General features: G+C 38.3%; 1 protein-coding gene across 3 annotated transcripts in view; it reads right to left on the bottom strand.

Annotated features, from left to right (window-relative positions):
• KCNQ5 (potassium voltage-gated channel subfamily Q member 5) overlaps positions 1-23,563 on the bottom strand; it is a 283,926-nt gene that overhangs the window by 52,374 nt on the left and 207,989 nt on the right. For all 3 annotated transcript variants that reach the window (XM_027745557.2, XM_027745554.2, XM_027745555.2), the window contains exon 3: positions 19,314-19,440. In XM_027745557.2, coding sequence (XP_027601358.1) covers positions 19,314-19,440 — 127 coding nt within the window. The remainder of the gene's footprint in view (positions 1-19,313; positions 19,441-23,563) is intronic.

The raw sequence follows: 23,563 nt of genomic DNA, 5'->3' as shown, positions 1-23,563 counted from the left end.
TACCCTCCTGTCCAGAGGGTAGAGATGAGACTCTCCCTAAAGGGAGGAAAGGCTGAGGAAAAAGGGGAGGAGAAAATGCATTGGAACTTATTTGAAAAACAGCTGAAGGGAAGAGAACCTGCCCTGGCTGCTGGAGGTTTTTCACACCTTGCCCTCTCATCGTCTTCAACTTTTCACAGCCCCAACCCCCACCACCAAACCATCCCTAACTCCTCAGGCTGGGAACAGGGAAGGAAAGAGTGTGTCTATCACCTAAGTCAGCCTTCCCTGGCTGTGTTTCCCTAGGAAGCAGGGAAGGCAGGCAGGCACATTATTTCAGTGGAGTTTAACCTGTTAGGAACAGGTCTAAGATAAATAAAAATAAACACTTCTTGGAATGGAATCAAAGTCCAAAGAAAAGTTTGTAACAGCTGAAAGTCACTTCTGAGTATGTAAAACTTTCTTGATTTTCTTATCTAAACATAGCCTTGAAAAAATGAAAAGTTAAGTACTTTATGCTTTTCTCCCTGCCACATTTTTATATAGTATGCCTCAGGTGGCATTTGCCCTCTTTTAAAGCAAGGGAATAAAATACTATTCTGAACTTTCTTTCATATTCCATATGAATTTATCTAAAACCTCCATGGTATTTCTGTATTTTAAGGAGGCTTTACCAAAGTTTATTGATATTTTCCTCTTTATCTTTTAGTGGTAAAAGTGGGAGAACAGGTAGAATTAAACAGTAACATTTCAATTAATTTAATGGGGCCTCAATTTTCACTCTGTATCTTTCTGCAAAACACCAGAGAAATTTTGGATGTGAGAATGAGTAATGGGCTATATAATTCCAAACTTCTCTGTGATTACTTATTATAAGACAGAGATTTCTGATGCACATTTACCCTTTTTCTTTTTCCAAGCTAATATCTCGTGTATGATCTTCCAAAACCTTAAACATCTTCAGCCATGATGATGATTTTATTCACTCTTTTGAAATATCTCTCATATTTTTATCCTTGTAGATAACATCCTCTCTTGTTAAATCCAGTTTGAGATTTCAGATCCTCTCAGTAGCTTTTGCAATGTTGACTTTCGAACACTTCATTTCAAATTAAATTTCAAACCACTAATTCTTTGACTTCAGACCTTTCACCTAGTAACGCTCCAGAAATCCTGAGATTACATGAAAGTTTTGTGAATAGTAACTTAAAAAGGCTTTTTTAGTCAACAACCATGTTAACAACAGGATCCCCTCATGAAAAATAAAAAAAGATGAACCCAGAACTCATGTGTGTAACAGATTACACTTACACATTGTCCAATCTCACTAAAAAAGGTATAGGTATGTATAGGTAAAGACAAGTAACTGAACCCCAGTAATGAAACCTGAAACTTGAACAATTTATGTAAGATTTGTCAGCCTGAGTTCTCCACTTCACAGAGGAAAGCTAGTGTTGAGCTACCCTAGTCTGATCAACCTCCATCAGAAATTCTGGATTGTTTGTGTTACCAATGGAGGCGTAGTTGGCATTTCTAAGCTATAAGCACTTCTAATGGCAACTCCGTGACTGAGAGATCGATAATCGTAGAAAAGGAGGCATCACAAATCCTCATAAGAGATTGTTTTACTTCTAATTACTTTTCCAATGCAACTTTCCTACTATGAACTTTTGGGATGTTGTGAGATTTTACAGTATTCAAAGGTATCATGCAAATGGACCCAGTTATACAAGCAAACAGAGAACACAAAAGCTTTATTCGGATGTTGTGAAACATCTCAAAGCCTTCATGTGCCATCAGAACAATCTCTAAAATTACAGAAAGCATGTCAGGATGACTTCTTACAATGGCATGTAATGACAGAACAAGGGGGAATGGCCTTAGACTAAACAAGTATCAGTTTACAGAATCACAGAATATGCTGAGTTGGAAGGGACCCACAAGGACCACCGAGTCCAACTCCTGTGCCTGCACAGGACCATCTCCAAGAGTCACACCATGTGTCTGAGAGTATCACCTAAACATTTCTTGAACTCTGTTAGACTTGGTGCTGTGACCACTTCTCTGGGGAGCCTGTTCCAGAGTATAACCACCCTCTGGGTGAAGAACCTTTTTCTAATATCCAACCTAAACCTCCTCTGACACAACTTCAGGCCATTCTCTCAGGTCCTGTCATTGGTCACCACAGAGAAGAGTTTAGTGCCTGTCCCTCCTCTTCCCCTCATGAGGAAGTTGTAGACTGCAATGAGGTCTTCCCTCAGTCTCCTCTTCTCTAGAGTAAACAGACAAAGTGACCTCAGCTGCTCCTCACATGGCTTCCCCTCAAGGCCCTTCACCATCTTCATTGTCTTCCTTTGGACACTCTCTAATACCTTAATGTCTTTCTTTCAGAGACTGAAACGGTTAATGATTTACACATTCTAGGATTGCCAGGGGAGTGGGGCCCCTGCCAGTGCTGCTGAGGGGTTGAGTCCTGAAAAGGCAGGAAGAGCCTTTTCTGCCATGCCCTTTACATGAACTCTGCACGTCTGGCCTCAGCTGTCAGAGATGTTGGAGGGTCAAAGCCCATCCCCCCACCAATCCTGAAAGGCCAGAAAAATCCTTTTACCATGCCCCTCACAGGAACTCTGCACATTCCCAGGAGATGTTGGAGGCTCGTGGCATGACCCATGACACTATCCATGGTAAAACTCCCCACCCCGAGGAGGTACAAGACATTCCCACCTGAGCTGGAAGTATATAACAACTCATAACTTCTTTGAGTGTGTGAGCTTCCCTCCCTCACCCCCAATGGATCAAGACCATCACTTCGACTAATACACATGGAAGCTGCAACTACCAAGTTTCATTGCTGGACCCTGTGGGAGGTGACTACATACATTTTTCCACCCTTATCCTTACTCTTACTCTCCTTTACCCTTATTCTGTCTTTCCCTTTCTCTCCCTTATGCATTTTCCTTAAAGGTTATCTTTATGCCATATTGCTATAGATGATAGATATAGATGATGACACTCAAAATGGCAACATACCTGTTTACCTTTGAAACAAAATTGTTCTAAAATAAACCTTACATGTATGTGTCTTCAAACACTGATTCTTCAGTGTGGTTTTCACTCTAATCCACCCCAAGGCATTTATTAAGAAGAACCTGGGTTACCTCAGGTTGTTGTGAGACCCCTTTCTGGAGCGGGTCACGACACTTTCTTAATATCTTTCTATTAATAGCTTAATATCTCTGTCTTATATTGTGGTGCCCAAAACTGCATACAGTATTCAAGGTGAGGCCACCCCAGTGCAGAGCAGGACAATCCCCTCCTGTGACCAGCTAGTGATGCTTTGCCCCCCAGGACATGGTTGGCCCTCCTGGCTGCCAGGGCACTGCTGACTCAGATTCAACTTGCCATCAACCAGGACTCCCAGGTCCCTTTCCATGGCACTGCTTTCCAGCATCTCATTCCCTAGTCTGGACATACATCCAGGGTTGCCCCATTCTGGGTGCAGAATCCAGCCCTTCCCCTTGTTGAACTTCCTGTGGTTGGTGATTGCCCAGTCCTCTAATTCATTTAGACTAGATACTAAGAAGAAATTCTTTACTGTGGGGGTGGTAAGGCACTGGCACAGATTGCCCAGAGAAGTTGTGGATACCCCATTCCCAGATGTGTTCAAAGCCAGATTGGATGGGGCTTTGAGCAACCTGGTCCAGTGCAAGGTGCACATGGCAATGGGGTTGGAACTAGATGATCTTTAATGTCCCTTCCAACCCAAGCCATTCTATGATCCTGTGATATTAGGAAATGTAATTGATGACAATCTCTCACCTGCTCTAAGCTCACATACATGCTCAAACTAATACACAAACCTTCATTATCTTTCTCTTTTTCATATTCTTTAAAGTAAGAATATGTTAGTAGGAGTTTTGTTGCCTGCATTTAATGCTAATGTGTTGGAAGATCCTTCTAAATAAAAATGCTACTTTGAGACAATACAGGTTAAATGAATCTTGTGAATTTTTTTCTTTGATTTTATCTGAATAGAGAAATGAACAATATTTAATCATTTTTGGATCATCACTATTGCATCAGAATAGTGTTTGCTATAATTTCACAGAAAATGCTCAGAGTTCACACACTACTGTTAAGAATAGTGGAATAGGCCAAAAACCTCAATGACTGTCAATTACTGTGTCTGCTCTGGCTACAGAGCAGTACAGAGAGACAACAAATTAGAACATGGGTAGGGCACATCTGCTCCCAAAACTGCAGAAATAAACAGAAAATCTCAAGAGTTTGTGTTATCTAGCCTGTAGCTATATTAAGTCACAAAGGAAATTAACTGGCAAGTGTATGACCAAATTTAAGCTACCTTTAAGTTGTCCTTCTAAGTCTAATTTTGGGTTACAGTTATTATCTATGATCTAGAGAAAAGACACAGCTTGTAGTGGTCATTTCTTATGAGTAGTTCTGAGGACAGTTCATTACCTACAATTTCAAAGTTACTCTTGGAAAAAAAACCCAACACTATGATTCTGTGGTGTTACAGAGACACTGGGCTCCGTAATTCACTAAGAGCACCAAGCCTGCTTTCACATTGGCTCCGTCTGCTTACCATGGCACAGATCATGCCTATGGCATGAGTTTAAATAAGTTTTAATTGAGGTTTACAACAACCACTACATAGAAACAACCAAGAACTTTCTATTTGTGTCACTAAGAGGTGTGAGTGGTGGAAGGAAGTTATGACCAGCATTGTAGTTTTTCTAATATCTCTTTGTATATCAGTCCTTCCTGTAGCTTCATCATGTTTATTGCTACTCTCAGAACTCTCTTCAATTTGTCTAGCTGGCCAGGACTGAAGGATATCATCTAATCAATGTAGAAAGGTACTTTGAATTTTAATCAGACACTACAGCACAAAGGTAGCACAACACACATTCCAGAGCACTGCATTTGAGCACATCACACTACAGAAACATGACAAGAAAAATATATTCAATGGGCTCTGTCATAAACTGATATAAATTGGATATTTTAAGCAGTTTAAAGTAAAGCCTGACTCCTGACTCTGGCCATATATCAGTACGTGAAAATAAGGTCATTCTTTTTTTGATTCTTAAAAGAAATAGTCTGTTTATACAAACTTAACTGTAGGAACACAGCCTTTTTGCACAGCCTAGAAATACAATGGGCATTGGTGTATTTTATGCTCCTGTGGGCTAGTTGAAATAAAAAAGAAGAAAAGATATTCACAGACTTTTAAGGCTTCTGAATACCCTAGTAGAGGGGTATTCAGAGAAGGAAGTAATTGTGTCATTATTCCTTAAGCACAGTTCCTTAAGCACTGTTCCTAGAACAGAAAAGGTAATTTCATCATAACTGGCTGAAAACCTCCTTTTAGCCTCAAACAAGGGATTAACTACTTCCCTTTACCGGTTCAGGAGGGCAAAGAATAAAAACCGTGATTAGAATATACTAGAACTATTAATTTGAAGAAGCAACCATAATGTTTTTATCAGGTGGTGGTTCCTTTTCTCTGTGAATAGTCCCCTTGCTATGAAATCAGTGAGATATTTCACATAGCTATGGCAGAAGAATTTGGTCAAATATGGGCTGAACTGCCAGTGACCTTGCATAAGTATTTACCCCAGAAACCATGAATTTTCAATATTTTTACCTATAATTACATTTCTGAACAGAGAAGTAAATGATATTACCATATCTAGAAAGATGATGTGTATTATGTTTTGCAAATTACCCAGTTGGAAGAAACAGAATTATTTATCAACAAAGTAAAATTCAGTATGTGCAAGATTGCCAAAATCTGCAAACTGGATTTTTAAAGACTACTCTGGAGACATACAGCCTTTTGCTAGGTCACCTGAATTCACCCTCTGAAATATAATATGCTCAAGCATTATTGTCTGCCTACTAAAAAAAAAAACAACCACCAAAACTCAGTTTAATAGCATCCATTGCACTATATCACCTGAAAATCTCTAACGCAATTTGGGAGAGGCAGGAAAGCAGAGTTCTGCACCTCCCACAAGAACCTGAGCAGACTTACAGCAATAAAGCCTTAATTTTACAGAGAGAAAAAAAACCGGAACACCACCATCAACAATAACAAACTCCAAAGCAATATGAGATTTGTCTCATTTGCAACTCATCTGAGTTTTGCATTTTATAAAAATAATGGTGCTCAGGATCTTGCTAAAGTTTGCTTTCAGCTATGTCTGAATATAGCTTTTCTTTCTGGTCAGGGATTGGATCTCTCTACTCAGATGCCAGACAGGTTATGATTAATCATCACCTACTAGTAAAAGAACTTGGCAGATATCTTCAGGAAATTCTTGGGATGGATGATGATATTTGATTTTTGCAGATGTTGTTGTCACTCTAGCGAAAAGGTCTTTGTGTTTTCAGATATATAACACCGTCTGGATGGAAATCATCTTAATTGTCATTACAGGCAAAACAAGTTGGTGATTTTACTTCCTTTTTAATTTTTTTCCAAGATGCAAATCAACCTGGTATTTTTAGAAGTAGGAAAGTGAGCTACTTTTTTGTATCAAGACAATTCACAGAGATAAACACAGATGAGTGTGAAAATTGACCTTTATTGCTGTGGAAAAACAGGAAGATAGTAAGGTATGGTAGTGTCACATAAAAGAAAAGAAGTTCTACAAAAATATGTAATAGTGTTTAGGCACTGAAGTGGAATTAAAAAAAATCCAGAGGCTACTACTTCTACTCTATTGATTTTTTTTTTTCTTCTAACAATGGAAAATGGCAATGTTAGTCACCGCTTTCCATTCTAAGGGGTCCACTAAAACTGATCTGTGCATAGATTGGATTTCTTTTATCATCAATTGAGCAATGCCCCAGTGAAGAGATAAAAAGAGATGAATTACCTTGAACTCTTTTCTCCCTTTGTAGTTTTCATTTGCAATGATATTGGAATCATTTGAGTAAGCAAACTATTTTAATGTGAAATGAAAGTAACCTCCTGGAAATACATACAATTTCCTTCTAGGATAGATGTTAATTTTATATAACCAAATACTTAGAAAAGCTGCTGACCAACTTTTCTGGCAAAGAAAAAAACTCTAAGCAAGTCAAAGATACTTATTACAAAAGCTAATCAAATACAACAAAATTCAACTTAGCGCTCCAAACAATTTTTGAAACAGAACAAACAATATTTTAAAAAAGTCAATACGAGACATTTTTTAGGTGTGAAAACTAAATATTTCCTTATTAAATTGTGGACCAAGGAAGATGAGTCAGATTTTTTGTTTTGCTATTTTTTAATCAAGTTTTATAATGAGATCCTCATTCCATCCCTAAGAATGGATCAACCAATGTTACTCACTACTATGTCAATGTACTAAAAGTATATACACCCTGTCCCTGTGTGAAAGTATCATACTTTCAGGCCAAGAGGACAAATACATGAACATAATGTCATTTTACTTTCTGTTTTAGATAGCCAAAAATATTTCTCTATAGGCTGAGAATCACAATAGCTCAACAAATACTGAATTTGAAACTGTAGCTATGGTTACAATTTTTTATTTAGTCTAGATAAGAATAACAACATTAATGGGAACATTTCACCTGTCTTTGTAGTTCTGTAGCAATTATAGTTCATGGCCCTGTTGAGTACACAATCTTTCTATGGACTGAATAAGTCCTCAGCAAACATCTTTATGTTATTAACAGCTGGCTCAATAAATGTTAAAAATCTAAGGGCCCCCTGCAAACTAAGATTAAGTTTAATTGCAAGCCTTTCATGGATTTATACTTTATTAATCTTTTCCAATAATTGATCTTTAATATTAATATGTACCTGCCAGAAGGAATAAAGCACTGTTTATTCAGTAGGAGTTTTATTTGGCTTTAAGACAGTCTGACAGAAACATTTAAAATTTTATCTTTGACCCAGTGTTCCCCAACCCAATTTGTGTCCAACCAAAGAAACAAATCACAAGTAACACACACAGATCCTTCCCATAAATCTTCACTTATTCTGCCCGGTAACTGTTTTGTACCTTGAAAGCTCTGGGAAAACAAGCTTTGCTAGTCACCCTACTATGTCTGAGGCTTTTTCCTGGGTGACAGTAGACCTTAGTGAAAAAGGTTATTGTGGTGGAGGGAAAAACATCTGAAGATTTCCAGAGGGAAAGGCAGCAGGATGGATAGCCAGACACATACACACCTGATGAGTAAAGAGGCTCATTAGATCAGGCTGTAAGAAAACCACAACATTATCAGCAAGAAACAAAATAACTGCAGCATGGCAAGACTTGTGTTTGGAGAAAAGGCTGAATAATTTAGGAGCGGTTAGTCAGAAGACAAATATGAGATGATAGATAGAGGTATGCAAACTAGTGGAAGATAATACGGTCTGTTGGATGCCTTCCTTATAAAAGTGAGATCAAAAGCGAACTTAAATATGATAAAAGACATACAAGATACAATTGACTTGTAAAATTCATTGCTACAGGATATAAAGGAATAACCAGGGAAAATTAAAGACAAGTTTGCATCTTTTTCCCTGAATTGCTGGAATTAGATTTTTCAGGGGGATCCAAATTCCTGTGTGAATCAGCCACTGATTACCTAATGTCCAAACAAAAATATTATGTGATTGGCTATTTGGACTATGGGTATTAATTCCTTTGATAGGGGTATCTGGCACTAGTCAGCATGTAGAAAGATACCAAACAGGACTCCTACATGATTCAGCTCATCAGGGAAGCAGTGTGTTGGTTCCTTGCAGCTGCAAAGGGAGGAATCTATAGGCAGGACTCTGTCCTTTCATGGCCTTCTCAATCATACTCTAAAATCTCAGGGAGAGGCAAGGGGAAGGAGGTCTGGAAGTGTCCATCTAATGCATTTCCAGACTGTGCATAAAGTGAAGGTGATGCAGTGCTATGGGAGTGGAAAGGCCAAAAAATGTGGGAACAGAAAAATCCACAGTGTGAGGGTGGAAGTGGAAGGGCAGAAACTTAGAAGTAAAGATGCTGAAATGAGCAGGAGAGAAAAAGCATGTCTCTGAGGAGAAGAAAAGCTTGTTTGTAGGTGGAGAGGGAAGAGATAGTACTAATAATCTGCTCTCAAATTCATGGGGTGGAGGGAAAACAGGAGGTATCCAGTATCTAGCTGAGTTGAATGTAGGAACATGGATGAAAGAGTCATCAGTGTCAGCTGAAAGAGAAGAGCTCCTACCTTCCGTTTTCTGAGCCGCCTTCCAGAGGCATATACCTTTCCCTGCTGCCTAAAACCAGAACTTGCGTTCCTAATCTACACAGCTATTTTGGATGTCAGCACAGTCAATGTGAACCTCCTGGGGCTCTGTTTCTGTAACTAGAGGGTTTACTCAGGTGAAATACAGAACCAGAGATTTCCGGCCACTTTGGTTGTTATCCCACCAGCAGTTTTTGGGTGAGTACCCAAAGAGGGACTACTGTTCCAGCAAGAAGGTTTATAGGATTTGGAGAACATTACTGTGGGGCATCTTGCAGCCACCCTTGAGACTTCCTGGCATGGGAGATGTGAAGAAAGAAATAGAAGCTCTGTTCAGCACTTCCCAGAGAGGGAAAAAAACATAATCTGGTAGCACTCTTACAAACCCAACAAGGGCAATCCCAAAATGAGATCTTAAATACAATAAATTATGCCATTCTACATGACAACTCTCCACTATACCTCGTTACATTTTCATCTGAAATGAAGCAGTCAAGACCCCCCCAGCATGGGGGTCTCTCGCATAGGCTGGGCTGGCAAAGGGGAGCCCCAGAACTGAAGTGGCTCAGCCTTTGCCTTGGCTGCTCCCCAGATGGTCACACACATGCATTGGGACTAGACGGCACAAGGGTGGAAGAAAGTGAATGCAGCTCCTCTTTCTGCATCAGGGATGGTTTAGGCCAGAATCAAATAGGCATTTACACCATTTATGAGCTCACATAGGTTGATGTAAAATGGATCTGGTGGTCACTTTCCTTAGATCTGTTGTTGACAGCAATATCATCTATCAGCAGAATGGAAAACGACTCAATTTTGAGAGCTATCAGCACAAGCTTAAAGGTAAAAAATGTAAGTTTTCTTTCATAGGAGACAACAGGTTATGGGAGCCCAGTGGTTAAGTGTTAGGAACGGTAAGAGAGGAAATTAAAATGTGCAGAACATGCCCAATTAGCCATCTAGAAATATGCAAATATTTCTACTTAGCCATATTAACCTTGAGATACAAATACTTAAACTGTGTTACATAGGGTAACAACACTGTTACATTGTCAAATCCTTCCCAGTTGCTGTATTTAACATAGTAGCTCTAAAAGGGAGGGATTAAAAAACTGTATTTTCTGTCTTGTACACAAGTACAGTTGGAGTGTAACCATTTGAGGCACGATCATAAAAACAGATTTCCTGCAATTTCCACTGGACTATGCCTATCAGTCATTTTAACAGTGCTAGTGGTAACACGTATTTCTCTGAAGGGACGTAAAAGAATGGAAATATCTATGGAAACTGCATTTCTTCAAGCTTTGTGATTACTAATAAGAGAGTGGCAAGGCTGGATTAAGACACCTGGCAACCAATTTGATTATATTGAATGCAACAAATTATGGATGAGCAGATAGCAGGAAACTGTATGTGAAGAAACAAACACTATCCCTAAAATGTCTGTGTTTCTAAATGACAATATGGCCAAGAAAAATGAAACTACTTTTTTTAACCAACTGCACCTATGACCCTTTTCCTAGAGACCTCACTCACACAGAGGTGACCTGAACAGAAATAAACTAGTCTTCAGCATAGAGAGCATTAAAGTCACAACATTCAACACTCATAAGAGTAATAATTATAAACTAAAAGAAGCAATGAGATGGAAAGGCACACTGCAAATATAAAATAGCAGCATGTTGCCTACTTGTGTGCTACAGGGTTAATGAAACTGAAACAAAATGATCTGTGCACAAGAATGAGTAAAACTGTAATTATAACAGAAAAACTTGAATGAGATAGCTGCCTACAATACAATATCTAGAGATGTCTAGAAACAGGACATTAGGAAGCATTTATTTACAGAGAGAGTAAGCATGGGAACAGACTTCCTAGAAAAGTGGTTGATGCCTCATGACTGTCAATGCTTTTGGACAATATCCTTAACAACATGCTTTTACATTTGGTCAGCCTTGAATTGATCAGGCAATTGGACTAGATGATCATTGTAGGTAATTTCCAACTGAAATATCCTATCCTTCCCTTCCCTCCCCTTCCCTTCCCTTCCCATTTTATTCTACTCTATCATTTCTCACTGTTTCCTCTGGTTGCATTGAGCTTTCAAACAATTTTTGAAAGATTCCTGCAGTATATGCCAAGACAATAACTCCACTTAGACCTCTTCAAATGTCTTCATTTGGGCTGACAAGAGTGAAGCTTGTCAGAGAGAAAGCACACTTTGATTTACAACACCTGCAAGAGCAGTTAATCATGGCTCAAATAGTCAGACTGACACTTACCCGATGTACCATGCTGAGGCATTAACAGTGAAATTCATGTTAACATGCTGACAAAGCACCCCTGAGTACTTATAGGCATGTTAGTAAAATATAAGATGTACTGAAAGTAGCTTTTGAAATAAAGCAGTACTACAACCTAGGGATATCACAGTCCTGTGAGAGGCTGCATGTACGCCAAGGGCAGGTGCAAAAGCCCAAAATAGTAAAGACCTAGTCTAATAAGATGCTATTTTGGACAAATATGTTCCTAAAAGAGAGCATAATTCACTGCTGCAAAAGCAGAATTTGTATAGCTAGCAAAGCAGCAATTCTTCTCACAGAGGATCTATAGGAAAGAGCTGACAATGATCTGAGATGGGAGTTACAACGGATGTCACACACTGATGCAGCTGATCTGCAGTACAGTATCTGAAAGAAGCCAAGAAAGCTGAGTATTTCTTTCCGCATCAATTAGGTTCTGACATGTTATTCACTTCATTAAAAACGTAATTTTTTAGATGCTAAGAATGATAAAATTTGAAAAACAAACCATTTTACTAGTTTGGACAATCCATAAGATGAGGTAAGCAGATAAGTGGATTTGGCACAATCCTGTCTACCTCTAACTTCCACACCAGTGTTTATACTAACAGCTACTTCAGTTTAGATCAGTGATTTTACACATATTTATGGAAATCTGAGCAACTATCTCATCTATGTATATGATGGGACTTCAGCATAGTAAGGCAGGATATGAGCATCTCAAATCAAATAAAGACAGACAATGAAAAGAAAGGTATTTCTGTAAGCATCTTCATATTCTGTGCACATCTAGTAGCAACAAGCTTAAAGCCAGCCCCTAAAAAATGAAAGCAAAACTGAACATACCAAGACTAAAACCAGAAAACGTTAACTGCTTCTTGGTCTGTCAGTTCCTTCCCTCCTTACTGTACATTTCCAAGTCACAGCTCATAAACAGCACTGGAAGTTCTATTATACACATTATATTACAAAATATGATCTATAATATTTAATATCATGTTATTGTTGTTGTTATTATTATACTCCAATGTATTTTCTGAGATTCAAATATGAGAGATCAATAATAATTTGAAAGACTGCATAACTAATTTACAGAATCTGGATGAGAATGGACAGGGGACCTCATTATTTCTATATAATTTGACCGTGACGTTTGACTTCACGACACTTTCCTAACAAAAGTGAACTGAATTAGCAATCACTAAACATTTTAGTCCAGATACTGAGTTATATCAGTCTGGTTTGAAATGGACGTAATTACTTCATGCTTGGGAAAATATCTTTAATAACTTATAATAAAGGAATTCTAATATTACAAGTAAATTCTTTTTAATAAAGTGCCTCTGCCTTTTAACAATCTTTCTGTCACAAACCTGTCTTTTGTTCTTCACATTGCAGTGCTCTAACCTACTTCATCTATCCCACTGTGCATTGCTTCTGATTTGTATTACTGGAATTGTCTCAAAATAAAAATTTCTCACATAGCAGATGACTACAATTAACAGCAGGTGTCAGGGTAAATCAGCATCTCTCTCTGGTGCAATTAAAAATTATTTATTGATGTTTGGATAGTTTCAGTGGGGCTGAGACACTGTAATTGCCCAGCTCCCAGAGAAAGAATTTATCCAAACTTTACCCAGAAACCAGAAACTTTATTGTTGGCTATTCTGCATGTTTGGGAGAGGGAGTGCTTCTAATTTTGATGATAAAAAGACCCAGATGAATATAAAGTCCCTCAGGAAAAGGGACCTGGTTTGTTCCCATGCATTATTTTGATTTCAATTAGGTTTTTTTCAATGAAAAATAATTTCACTAGCCTAGAAAACTGATGCAATAAAAGCTTAGCCCTCTAATTAAAACCTTGACCTACAAGCCTTATGAAGATGAAATGTGACACTGCCCATAGCTCCCCACTGGGGAAAGAAAAGTCACTACACGCACTTCGTTCAGGTTGCCTGATTCATGGTAGGAGCTCCTCTACTCAAATTAACATGGTAGTGACACCAGTGTAAGATCAAGAAATGCAGGCTGCTGAATTCTCTACCACATACCAGAAAGAAATTTGAATGCGTCCTACCAAACTAGCAGATTTCTCGTGAATAGTACACATACAGCTTCTAGAAAGGGAAGACCAGAGCCTGATGTCTTTAATATGACAAAGGTTACCTTAGTCAGCAGCGAGGGTAGTAGTCATCAAAAATAAATGTGCAAGCATAAGGCCCATTGATGATACTAAACAGGCATTATTTTTCCTACATGTTTCTAAAAACTATACTGCCAGGTCTCTCAAACATGAAGATATGCCACTAAGTTTTAGTTTTAAAAACCTACACAATTTGGGACCAGTGTAGCCTAAAGAGTACCTCTGTTCATTGCACAGAACTATGGCTGCTGAAATTATCTAAGACAATTTCGATTTGAAGCTACTACTACTACTACTACTACTACTACTACTACTACTACTACTACTACTACTACTACTACTACTACTACTGTCACAGTATTTTCTGGAGTATTTTCTTGGCTGGCAGAAGACCCCCAAATATGACATTTGCTGGAACTTGGTTTTGCTGGGATTTATAATGAGATGTGATGTGAGGTATGTTTTGGTCAAGGATATACTTCATTACAGACCATCTCTGGGTTATTTAGAGTTCAAATTATACTCGCTGTTTATATTGTTTATCATGAGCAGCAGATTTACTATCTGTCTATATTTAAACTATATAATGTGCCTAAATACCAAAGTGACAGGCACACAACGTGTCATTACACAAATGTACTGAAATAATTCAAATTAAAGGTTCAGAAGATCTTGTAACACACTAGATATGAATTTGTTTTTATAAAGGTTTGACAAAAGCGCCACATGATGAAGGTTCATTACCACTCTAATTAATGAAAAATAGATCCAGTAACCAGCAACAGTCGCTGCTATCACTTATTGCTCTGAAACAAGTTTTCCAGCCGTGAAGTTCAAGAGCCTGATTACAGATAATGGACCTAAGCTTTCTGTTGGGAATTTGTTCATTCTGCAGCCTCAACAGAATTTGAACTTTTGACATTTCCATCATGCTGTAGCTTGACTAGAGGTAAAATAGAAGCAGCCGTGGTGAAACTGCTAATAGACTGAAACATATGAAATTTTTCACTCATCGGGACACTAGGAAGGCTAATTGCCCTGGAGAAATGTTAGATTACTAGAAGTAGGCTCAAATTTAAGGTCAAAACGTTCACAAATAGGAGTTTCAAATCCCAAATTTAAATTGAATAAAGTTTAGACACTAGAGTCAGCAGTGTCCTGGAATCCAGGAGGGCCAACCATGTCCTGGGGGGCATCAGGCAAAGCATCGCCAGCCAGTTGAGGGAGGGGATTGTCCTGCTCTGCTCTGCACTGGTGTGGCCTCACCTTGAATATTGTGTGCAGGTCACCGAAATATAGGAAAGACATTAAGCTCTTAGTGAGTGTCCAAAGGAGGGCAATGAAGATGGTGAAGGGCCTTGAGGGGAAACTGTATGAGGGGTGGCTGAGGTCAATTGATGTGTTCAACCTGGAGGACTGAGGGGAGACCTCACTGCAGTCTACAACTTCCTCGTGAGGAGAACTGGCGTTGTAGGCATCCAGAGGGTGGTTATACTTGGAACAGGCTCCCTAGGGAAGTGGTCACAGCACCAAGCCTAACAGAGTTCAAGAAGTGTTTGGACAATGCTCTCAGGCACATGGTGTGACTCTTGGGGATGGTCCTGTACAGGGCTAAGGGTTGGACTTAACAATCCTTGTGGGTTCCCTCCAACTCAGGATATTCGATGATTCTATGACTAAAATTCACTTGCCCTTGCTGGGTGTCCTCACATAGGAGTCCCAAAGTCTCTTACAAAGTCAGCAGGAGAGAAAGAAGTTCCTCTGAAAGCCTAGCAAACTTCAGACAGGCAGGTGAGACCAGCAGGATCTTACTCTTCTGACTCAAAGCTTGTTATTTATTATTCCTAATTATTTTTATGATGTGTTAATTGGAATCTGCCTTCACAGACTGAGATTTCATTGTGACAGTAAAACCTCTGATGCACTTAGGAGACTGGCCAGAAGTTTTGTCAGGTCACATACCACCATTTAGGAGACCCATTGCCAGAGGAAGGACAATAGATTCTTCATTTAGTTCAGTGTCAGGGAATGGCTTGACAGGGAGGGGATGCCATACTTCTTCTTGGTTAGACTTGTCCTCTTTTATTTCAGGGATCTTCAGGGAGCTAAGGCACAGTCATAAAGTTCTTCCTGTGTGTCAGCATCCCTGGTCTCCAGAGGCAGCAGTTAGAATATGTAGTTCTTGGATTTCTGCTCTTTTTAACAACACAACACAGCAACATTGCTCTACAGTGCAAACAGCCAAGCTTCAGAATGATATGCCTGGGAAATTCAGTGTTTGCAGAGGTATGTACATATTTAAGTACTTTACATGCATGGAAGGATGGGTTGCTATTCTTTTTACAATATGTACACAAGTCATATACAATCAGAGAATATGCGCAGGTAACTCCTGACGTGGGACAAAATAAAAATCAAGGTTTAATACTACACTATTATTCCCATTTTTACAGAACTAAACAAGATTACAAACCTGTCAAATAATTTGATAGATATAATAACTAACATGTTAGCATACAGCAATGCTTGATGAACTAATTCGCCAGAATAGTGACATTGTAGGCACACTAACACAAGCACAGAGCTTTGGTCCTGAATAAAATTTCTTTGGTTATTAAGTTATTAATGGAAAAAATAAAGGCTATCTGAATGTGATCCTTGAGGTAATCCTCAATTTTGTTATTTCTAGCTCTTAGGCCATTACCCATTGTGAGTTATGTTCAATCACAAAAATAATGAAAGAACAGATCTGTTGGAGACATATAGCAAATTTAAGTAATAACAAACAGACTAAGTCTTCTGAAATATTATTGTTCCACTGTAACAATAAATGTAAAGTATAATTGAATGAATGGCTAAGTAAATAATTAAAAGGAATAGGCCCAAATTGGCCATGTGCTCTTAAGGGGACCTTAGCACTGATTTAATTGAGTTCCCCCTGAAGCCATCCTTTCTCCAATCTGAATATGTCCAGGTCCCTAACCCACTCCTCACAGGGCAACTGATCCAGCACTGATCATCTTGGTGGCTTCACTGAACTCACTCCAGTTTTTTAAGGTCTTTCAGGTATGGTGTTTGATGGGTAAAATAGGGTGCAGTCCACCACATCTTGGACATGGTCTAATGAGTGATGAGCAAAGAGAGATAATTGTGTGTCTTCACCTACTGATTGTGCTCTGGCTAACACAGCCTGTCGACCTTTGCTGTTGCAGCACACTTTGCCATGACTGCAAAGCCAAGGTGTCAGGCAAATAAGTATTTTATGTAGCAAGAGCTACAAGATGACGTGGCTTTTCCTCAAAAGATCAAATGTAGAGAGATGCTGAACATCAGAAACTCCATTCTGGGACACTTAAGTACAGAAATGGACCAAAATAATCAGTAGAAGAGAGACACAGAATAGTCAATGGTAAGATATTCAAGCTATTGGTTTATTTTCCAGAAGCTGCAGAAAAACGTTCCCTTTCTATCCAGTGAAGCAGCATAGGAAGATATCCACCAGCGATAGACTGTTGTTTACTAATTAATTGAGATAGCAAGTGATGGAGTTGCAAATGGGACAGAAAAGGTGCTTCTAAGGCCAGAGATTGCCTACATAAACATAGGTGAAACAAGAAGAGCAGGTAAACTCCAGAGAAAGGAGGAGATACCACATTCAAGTGAAGGAAACTCCAACGCTCAGGGAAGTTTGTGCCGGGAGACCTGCCTGAACTATTTCACCAACAGTAGGAGGGTAGATATGAGGTGTTTAAAGGAAAGGATGGAAATCTACACTAGTCACTCCATGAATCACAGAATTGTTTATGTTGGAAAGGACTTTGAAGGTCATTGAGTCAAACCGTTAACCCAGCACTGCCAAGTCTGCTGCTAAACCATGTCCCTAAGAACCACACCTACATGTATTTTAAATATGTGGAGTTTTGGACAAGGAAGACCCCTCTATTCAGGCTTGCTGGGAAATAACAGCTTAAACTGAAGTTAATCACTAGTATAAAACTTGCCAGTTGAGTGGGGACAGGAGAGGGAGGAGAAACAAATGCTGAACTGAACATTGGCATTTGGGAGAGCAGCAAAACACTCTTGAGAAGTCAAATGCTTCCGGCAACTTCAAATGCTCTAAAGGTGTTTCTAGTAAGTTCTAAATTGCTGTAGTAAGTTAATTTTACTAAAGTAACAGTGGTACTTCCTTATAATTGTGTGCTGACCAAATCAAAGTAGTTCTCTGACTACTGCAAAGTTTCAAGTGCACCATAAAATCTTGGTAGTAATGATAAGTCTAGTAAAGGAGGATAGCCTTTTGATAGCCTAAGAAGGATAGTGTTTGATGATTTCTGCTTTCAACTAGGCATGGAAACCTTGGGGCAAGCATGTGACTTGGTAAGGCACCTACCCACCTCCCCTGCTGCCTGAACAAAAATGCCAATCCTAATTGCTCCTCTTCCATAGTGTCATAAAATAGCATAGATGGGGTATTACTTTCCAAGACGGATACATTCAGTGATGTCTTTCCACTTACTCATGCAAGCTTCTCCACTGGGAGAAGGTATGGATTTATCAGGGAATGAGGCAGAAGGAAAAAACTTGCTCTATCCGTTAGCCCTAACCAGTGTACTGGCCTGCTATGCCACAGAACTGCGTAACTCTTTTTCAGACCAGGATGGCATACATCTACATGACAACTCGTTATTCACTGTTTACAGAGACCCATATGTTTAATGATTGTAAGCATGTGACTCTGTGTATTAGCTGCTGTGGAGATGCATGGAAGAACGTGTTTCCTGGCCCAGTCGATCCCTAAGTTATTTCGGGATATAGGCAAATGAAATTAAAGGCTGGAGAGAGAAAAATAAGTTGAGAGAGAAGTTGAGATATTAATATCCTGAAGTTTCACAGATGATCTGTAAAAACAATTTTCTCCAAGCCATTAGAAAAATAAGAAATTATCATATAAATTCATTAAGACATCCTTGATCTCTGCCTTTATTGGGAAATTGCTTTCCTGCAGATTTCTTTTCAAAATAGGGTTTTGACTGGTTGTGAGCCTATTCACCATTCTCACTAACAAATTCTAGGGCAAAGAAGGTGAGGAATATTCTCTTGAAATACCTGTAGAAGAAGTATGCTATATCCAGTGCTGGTGTCACTGCAGAGCAGATACCTGGACTGTCATGCAGAGAAGCAGCAATGTTGTCAAAAGATGTTTCTAAGTAGGTTTTCAAACTTATTGCAGCATACACGTCTGATCACAGAGGTAAAATGAGGAGAACATAATGTGTAGGCATACGTGCATGGTATCTGTGCATGTATGTAAAAGACATGTAATATGTCCATTAAATACATACAGCTCCTGTGATTTTCAATCAAATCAGCTCTCAACCCCTCATTCATCCTATATACAGGCTAGGTGCATGACATGTATGGCAAAATGTCTTTTGGAGAACATAGGAAACATGAACTGACTGGTATTCAAGGACATTGTGCTTTTATATCTAGAGAAACCTTGGGCAGATGACAGTTGACACAGCTATTCCGGTTTTACTGCCGGTTACTGTAAAAAGATTCCAGTAGTTTTCATTCAGAAGCAAAACAAGGAGGGGGAAGGTGTTTATTTTTATCTTAAAATAAACTAGAGCTAGGACACTCACCTATTACACAGAATGGTTTCCTTGCAAAGCGCAGTCTTCCTTGCCATCCTCGGTATCGACAACAGCATCCAGCAGACCAGATACGAATAATAAATTCCAAACCAAAGACAACAATCATGACAAATTCCTAGAAATGGCAAATAAGAAAAATGCCCGTTACAGATAAACAATGCTAAAGCATCAGGAAACTTATGACCACTGTTTGTGTCTAACAATCCACCCTGAGCATCTGAAGATCCCAAGCCAAACTTGGGAACCTGCTCCCCAGAAGCATCTACACATCTACAAGAAGTATCTTGTACAGTCCCCATCATCTACAGTCCCCAGAGCTTCCTAGTAAATGGTCCATGTCCAACCTGAATACCATTAAATATTGCTTAATATTGGCTAATAAATATGAAACACTGAAGAACTGAATCATACACAAAAAATGTCAGAGCTTTGGATACTGCGGGTCAGACCGTAGGTAATTTAGACAACTAGTGAAGAATATGTTCCATATTCATATCCATAAAATTAGTTTAAAGGTGAAATGTTTTGGGAGATATGTTCCCATTGCTGCAATATACACATGAAGTGACTGAGATGATGCAGAAGCATTTAGGAAATAAATTTGTTCTCAGAAGTATGTTAAGATACATGAAAGAAGTACGTTAAGATACATGAAAGTGTAATTACATACAACGGGTATGTAATTGTTTGTAAGGTAGTAAATGAATGTGTCCACTAGGCATAACTTTCCCTGGACAATTTGTGAATGAAAGTGTTTATAAATCTTGCCTTGGTTGTTTGGTTTGCTTTTCTTTCACAGGGGAACCTTCTTTAAGACTGTCTATTTTAATAACACCAAGCTGTATTTATGCAATTTTTTTTCTAAGAAAGTTTTCATGACAACAGCGAGGTCAAAAGGGTTGCAGTAATAGAGTAATTCAGCTCCATACCCTAAGGAAATCTAAATGCATACACTGTGGAGTAATATAGTACATATACACTGGTATGGAATTATAATTTTAGGTACTCTTCTGGAATAGCATCATAAAGTTCTGAGTTTTGGAATGAAAAAATAAAAAATTTTATGTTCACCAAAAGGAGAAAAGTACTTGATGGAGTTTCTTCAACAGCTCATCAAGAAGAGAATGGAAGTTGTGTTTTATTTGGCAGTTGAACGTATTTTCTTGTCCAGAAGTAAAATGTTCCTCGTCAGCCAATTAATTGGTTATTCCTGCAGGATAAGGACTAGTGTGGTACTGGTAAGAAAGCACTGCAAATGAATTAGAGGAATATTTGCAATGGTAGAGTTGATCCAATATTGACTTTTCCCCAGTAAACACTTTGCATGCTTTTAGACTGTGAGACCCTACAACTCTACAAGCCAATAAGGCTGTAAATATAATAAATGTCTACTCAGGCATTAATTTACCTGAAAAATTGGCAAACAAATTATTAATGTTGTTTCATGTAATGGTTCTTTACTAGATTATGATTAGTGGAAGTACATGGAAACATTGCGAATTTAATGGCTTTTGCCATCATAGAACAATTTGAAAACACAATATTCCTTTCTAAAACATGTCAGCTTGTTTAACTACATTATACTGAAAGCACTTTTAGAGCCTTCTTCAGTGTCTTTCTTTCAGTTTTGTAAATCCCAGGCTGAATGCCTAAATCACAAAAGCAGAACAATGTCCCTCTGCTAAAACATTGCTAAAGAAAATGTCATACTTTTTATTAGCAAAGAACACAAGGAAAAATGAGTGTGATTGTTTAATGTTTTGTTTTTGTTCCACTATAAGAAACTTTAACTTAATTCCACGGACAGTGTTATTACATAGCCTCAGAAAGGATTATGTACAAAATTGAGAAAGTTCCCCACATAGTAACAATAATTCTTAATAGTTGGCTACCGTGTGGTACATTTCCTTTTAGGAAATTCTGTGTAGGCCAAGACTAAAATGGACAGTAAGCCAACTGGAAAAAAGGAAGAATATATATTTTAGTTATTTAACTACCACTTTTATAGAGATAGTGAAATCATGGATTGTGAAATCTGGTTTACACATTGTTAGATGATGTCTCTGAATTTATGGGGGTTTGATGGCAGGCACCCAAGCCATCCAACATCTGATTCTCCTAATGGAGTTTCCTCTTTGGTGTAGGTGTAAGAGATACTGAAGGAGAGGAGGTCTGTGAAGCACAGAAAATTCTTTGCTTCCAATAAAATCCTTTCCTTGTTAAAATTTAACCACATTTCATTTGACTAAAGTTTGTTGTTTCCCTGGAAAACATATTATATGTACAGATGGGTGATATGCTTTGTAAGTACACTGAAATTGTCACAGACATCTTACAAGAAATGATCCACACATGCAGGAGTGTGTCCTCTACCATACTCTAGACCTCAGCAGGGCCTCTGATGAAAAACTGACAAGAACAGAAAGTACTTAATGAACCTGGAAGGACTAGTTCACAGCTACAATTCAGTTAAATTAGTATCACAATGGTAGAAGTACAAAAGAGGCAATTTTTTTGGAAGTTCACTCTTCTGGCTCCTACCAGTGCTTTGCAGTTTTGTATTCATCACCTGTATGGCTATGTGCTATGCTTGCTCAGTTATAAAAAAATGAAAAAAGTAATTGTGTGCTGAAAACATGTGCTTGAGTGTCTCTGTACTACATGATGCTCTTTTATGTCAGAGACAGAAATCCTATTTGTCCCTCACACACAAATACATATACTACAAAGAGAAACTTCTTGGAGATACATCTATTTTGGGAGACAAAAGGAGTAAAAGGATACTTTTCTCAGCATTTTTTTGTGTGGGTGGGGTAAGAATATAAGATTTTTTTTTAAGAAACAATGTGAAATATTTCTGTTCATTCCTTGAGAAAAATAGTTACAATTTCTAGCACCATTAAAATTTATGCATGGCGATATTCCCTCAGTATTAACTAAAGTTTCTGCTACTAAGTAAATTTTAAAAAGAGCCACTGTAGTTACAGTAAGTGAGATCAAATACAGAAAATATGACTCTGTGCACTTGGAAGTTAAAAGAATTGCTGATTTTAACAATACTATATATGATTTTCTTCCACCAATATCAAATTTCTAGAGGTTTTAAAGTACATTATAACCTTTAATATAGAAAAGACACTGAACAAAGTGTAGATGAGGTTTCACACTTATTTTTGCACTTCCTGAAATAGTTGTGTTTCAAACTGATCCTTAAATGCTGGTGACTCCTACCTCCTCGAAGAACAACTGATTTTAAAGGGAATACACATAACAATTAAGTCTAAGGGAAAACGATTTTCCTAAAAAATGTGAATGCATTGAAACAGAACTCTTCACAGTAGTATATATGACAGCTTTGTTGTATTTTAGATTGGTCTGGGTCAAAAAGAGAGACAAAGAATCCTACACCACTGTGTAAAAAAACAAGTGTTTTAGTAACCAGGGCACGTGGTCACAATGTACAGGCAAATCTCTGTCAAGGTTAATGCAGGGCAGGGAATGACATTATCTTTTTTCCTACGGCAACTGTATAGTCACAAGGTACTTCGTTTTCCATGGACAAAAATTGGAAGAATGAATCCCAAACAAGATCGAGATTTCTACTTTTATTTTTTTTTTAATTTCATTTGGAAGGCTTCTTGCAAACTTAAACATAAATCTAGGCACTTAAGTAACTTGGGTTTAGTTCCTTAGGAACTGGAACAGAAGATCAGAGCATAATTGGAAAGGCATGTGACAGAATATCTCATTAGACCTCATTTGATTTGTAGACCTGGTGTAGAACTGATGCATTCCTGTATCTCTATCCTACATATAAATGATGGAGCTGCATTAATTTTGAATTCCTTATGTGATATGAGTTACAACATTTACATCAGAATCAGAAAATCCTGCATTCTTGATAAATTTGGCCTCTTCAAAATTCAGCAAGGCTGTATTTGAATTGATGAACAAGTTTAGATTTACTGGAAACCCAACACTTCCCTTCCAATGTAGAGCAGAGGTGCATTGTCCTTTGCCATTTCTTGCTTTTTCCACATCTTGTCATCCTTTTCCAATCACAGCTGCCTCTGGCCTTGCACCACAGTTACCACAATCTGTCACTTTTTTGGCTATTTAAAGTCACAGTTACCAACCCCCAGTAACTGCTATGGTGGTTCACACAGTGGAAAGTTCTTCTTCCTTCTCAAAGCACAATTCATCCAAATGAATGAACTTTTCATTCTGAAGTGTTTCCG

The sequence above is a fragment of the Pipra filicauda genome, unplaced genomic scaffold (genome assembly GCF_003945595.2).
Source record: "Pipra filicauda isolate LSUMZ 115617 unplaced genomic scaffold, ASM394559v2 scaffold425_size644529_pilon, whole genome shotgun sequence".
NCBI lineage: Eukaryota > Metazoa > Chordata > Aves > Passeriformes > Pipridae > Pipra > Pipra filicauda.
This window is presented reverse-complemented; position numbering and strand designations above follow the sequence as displayed.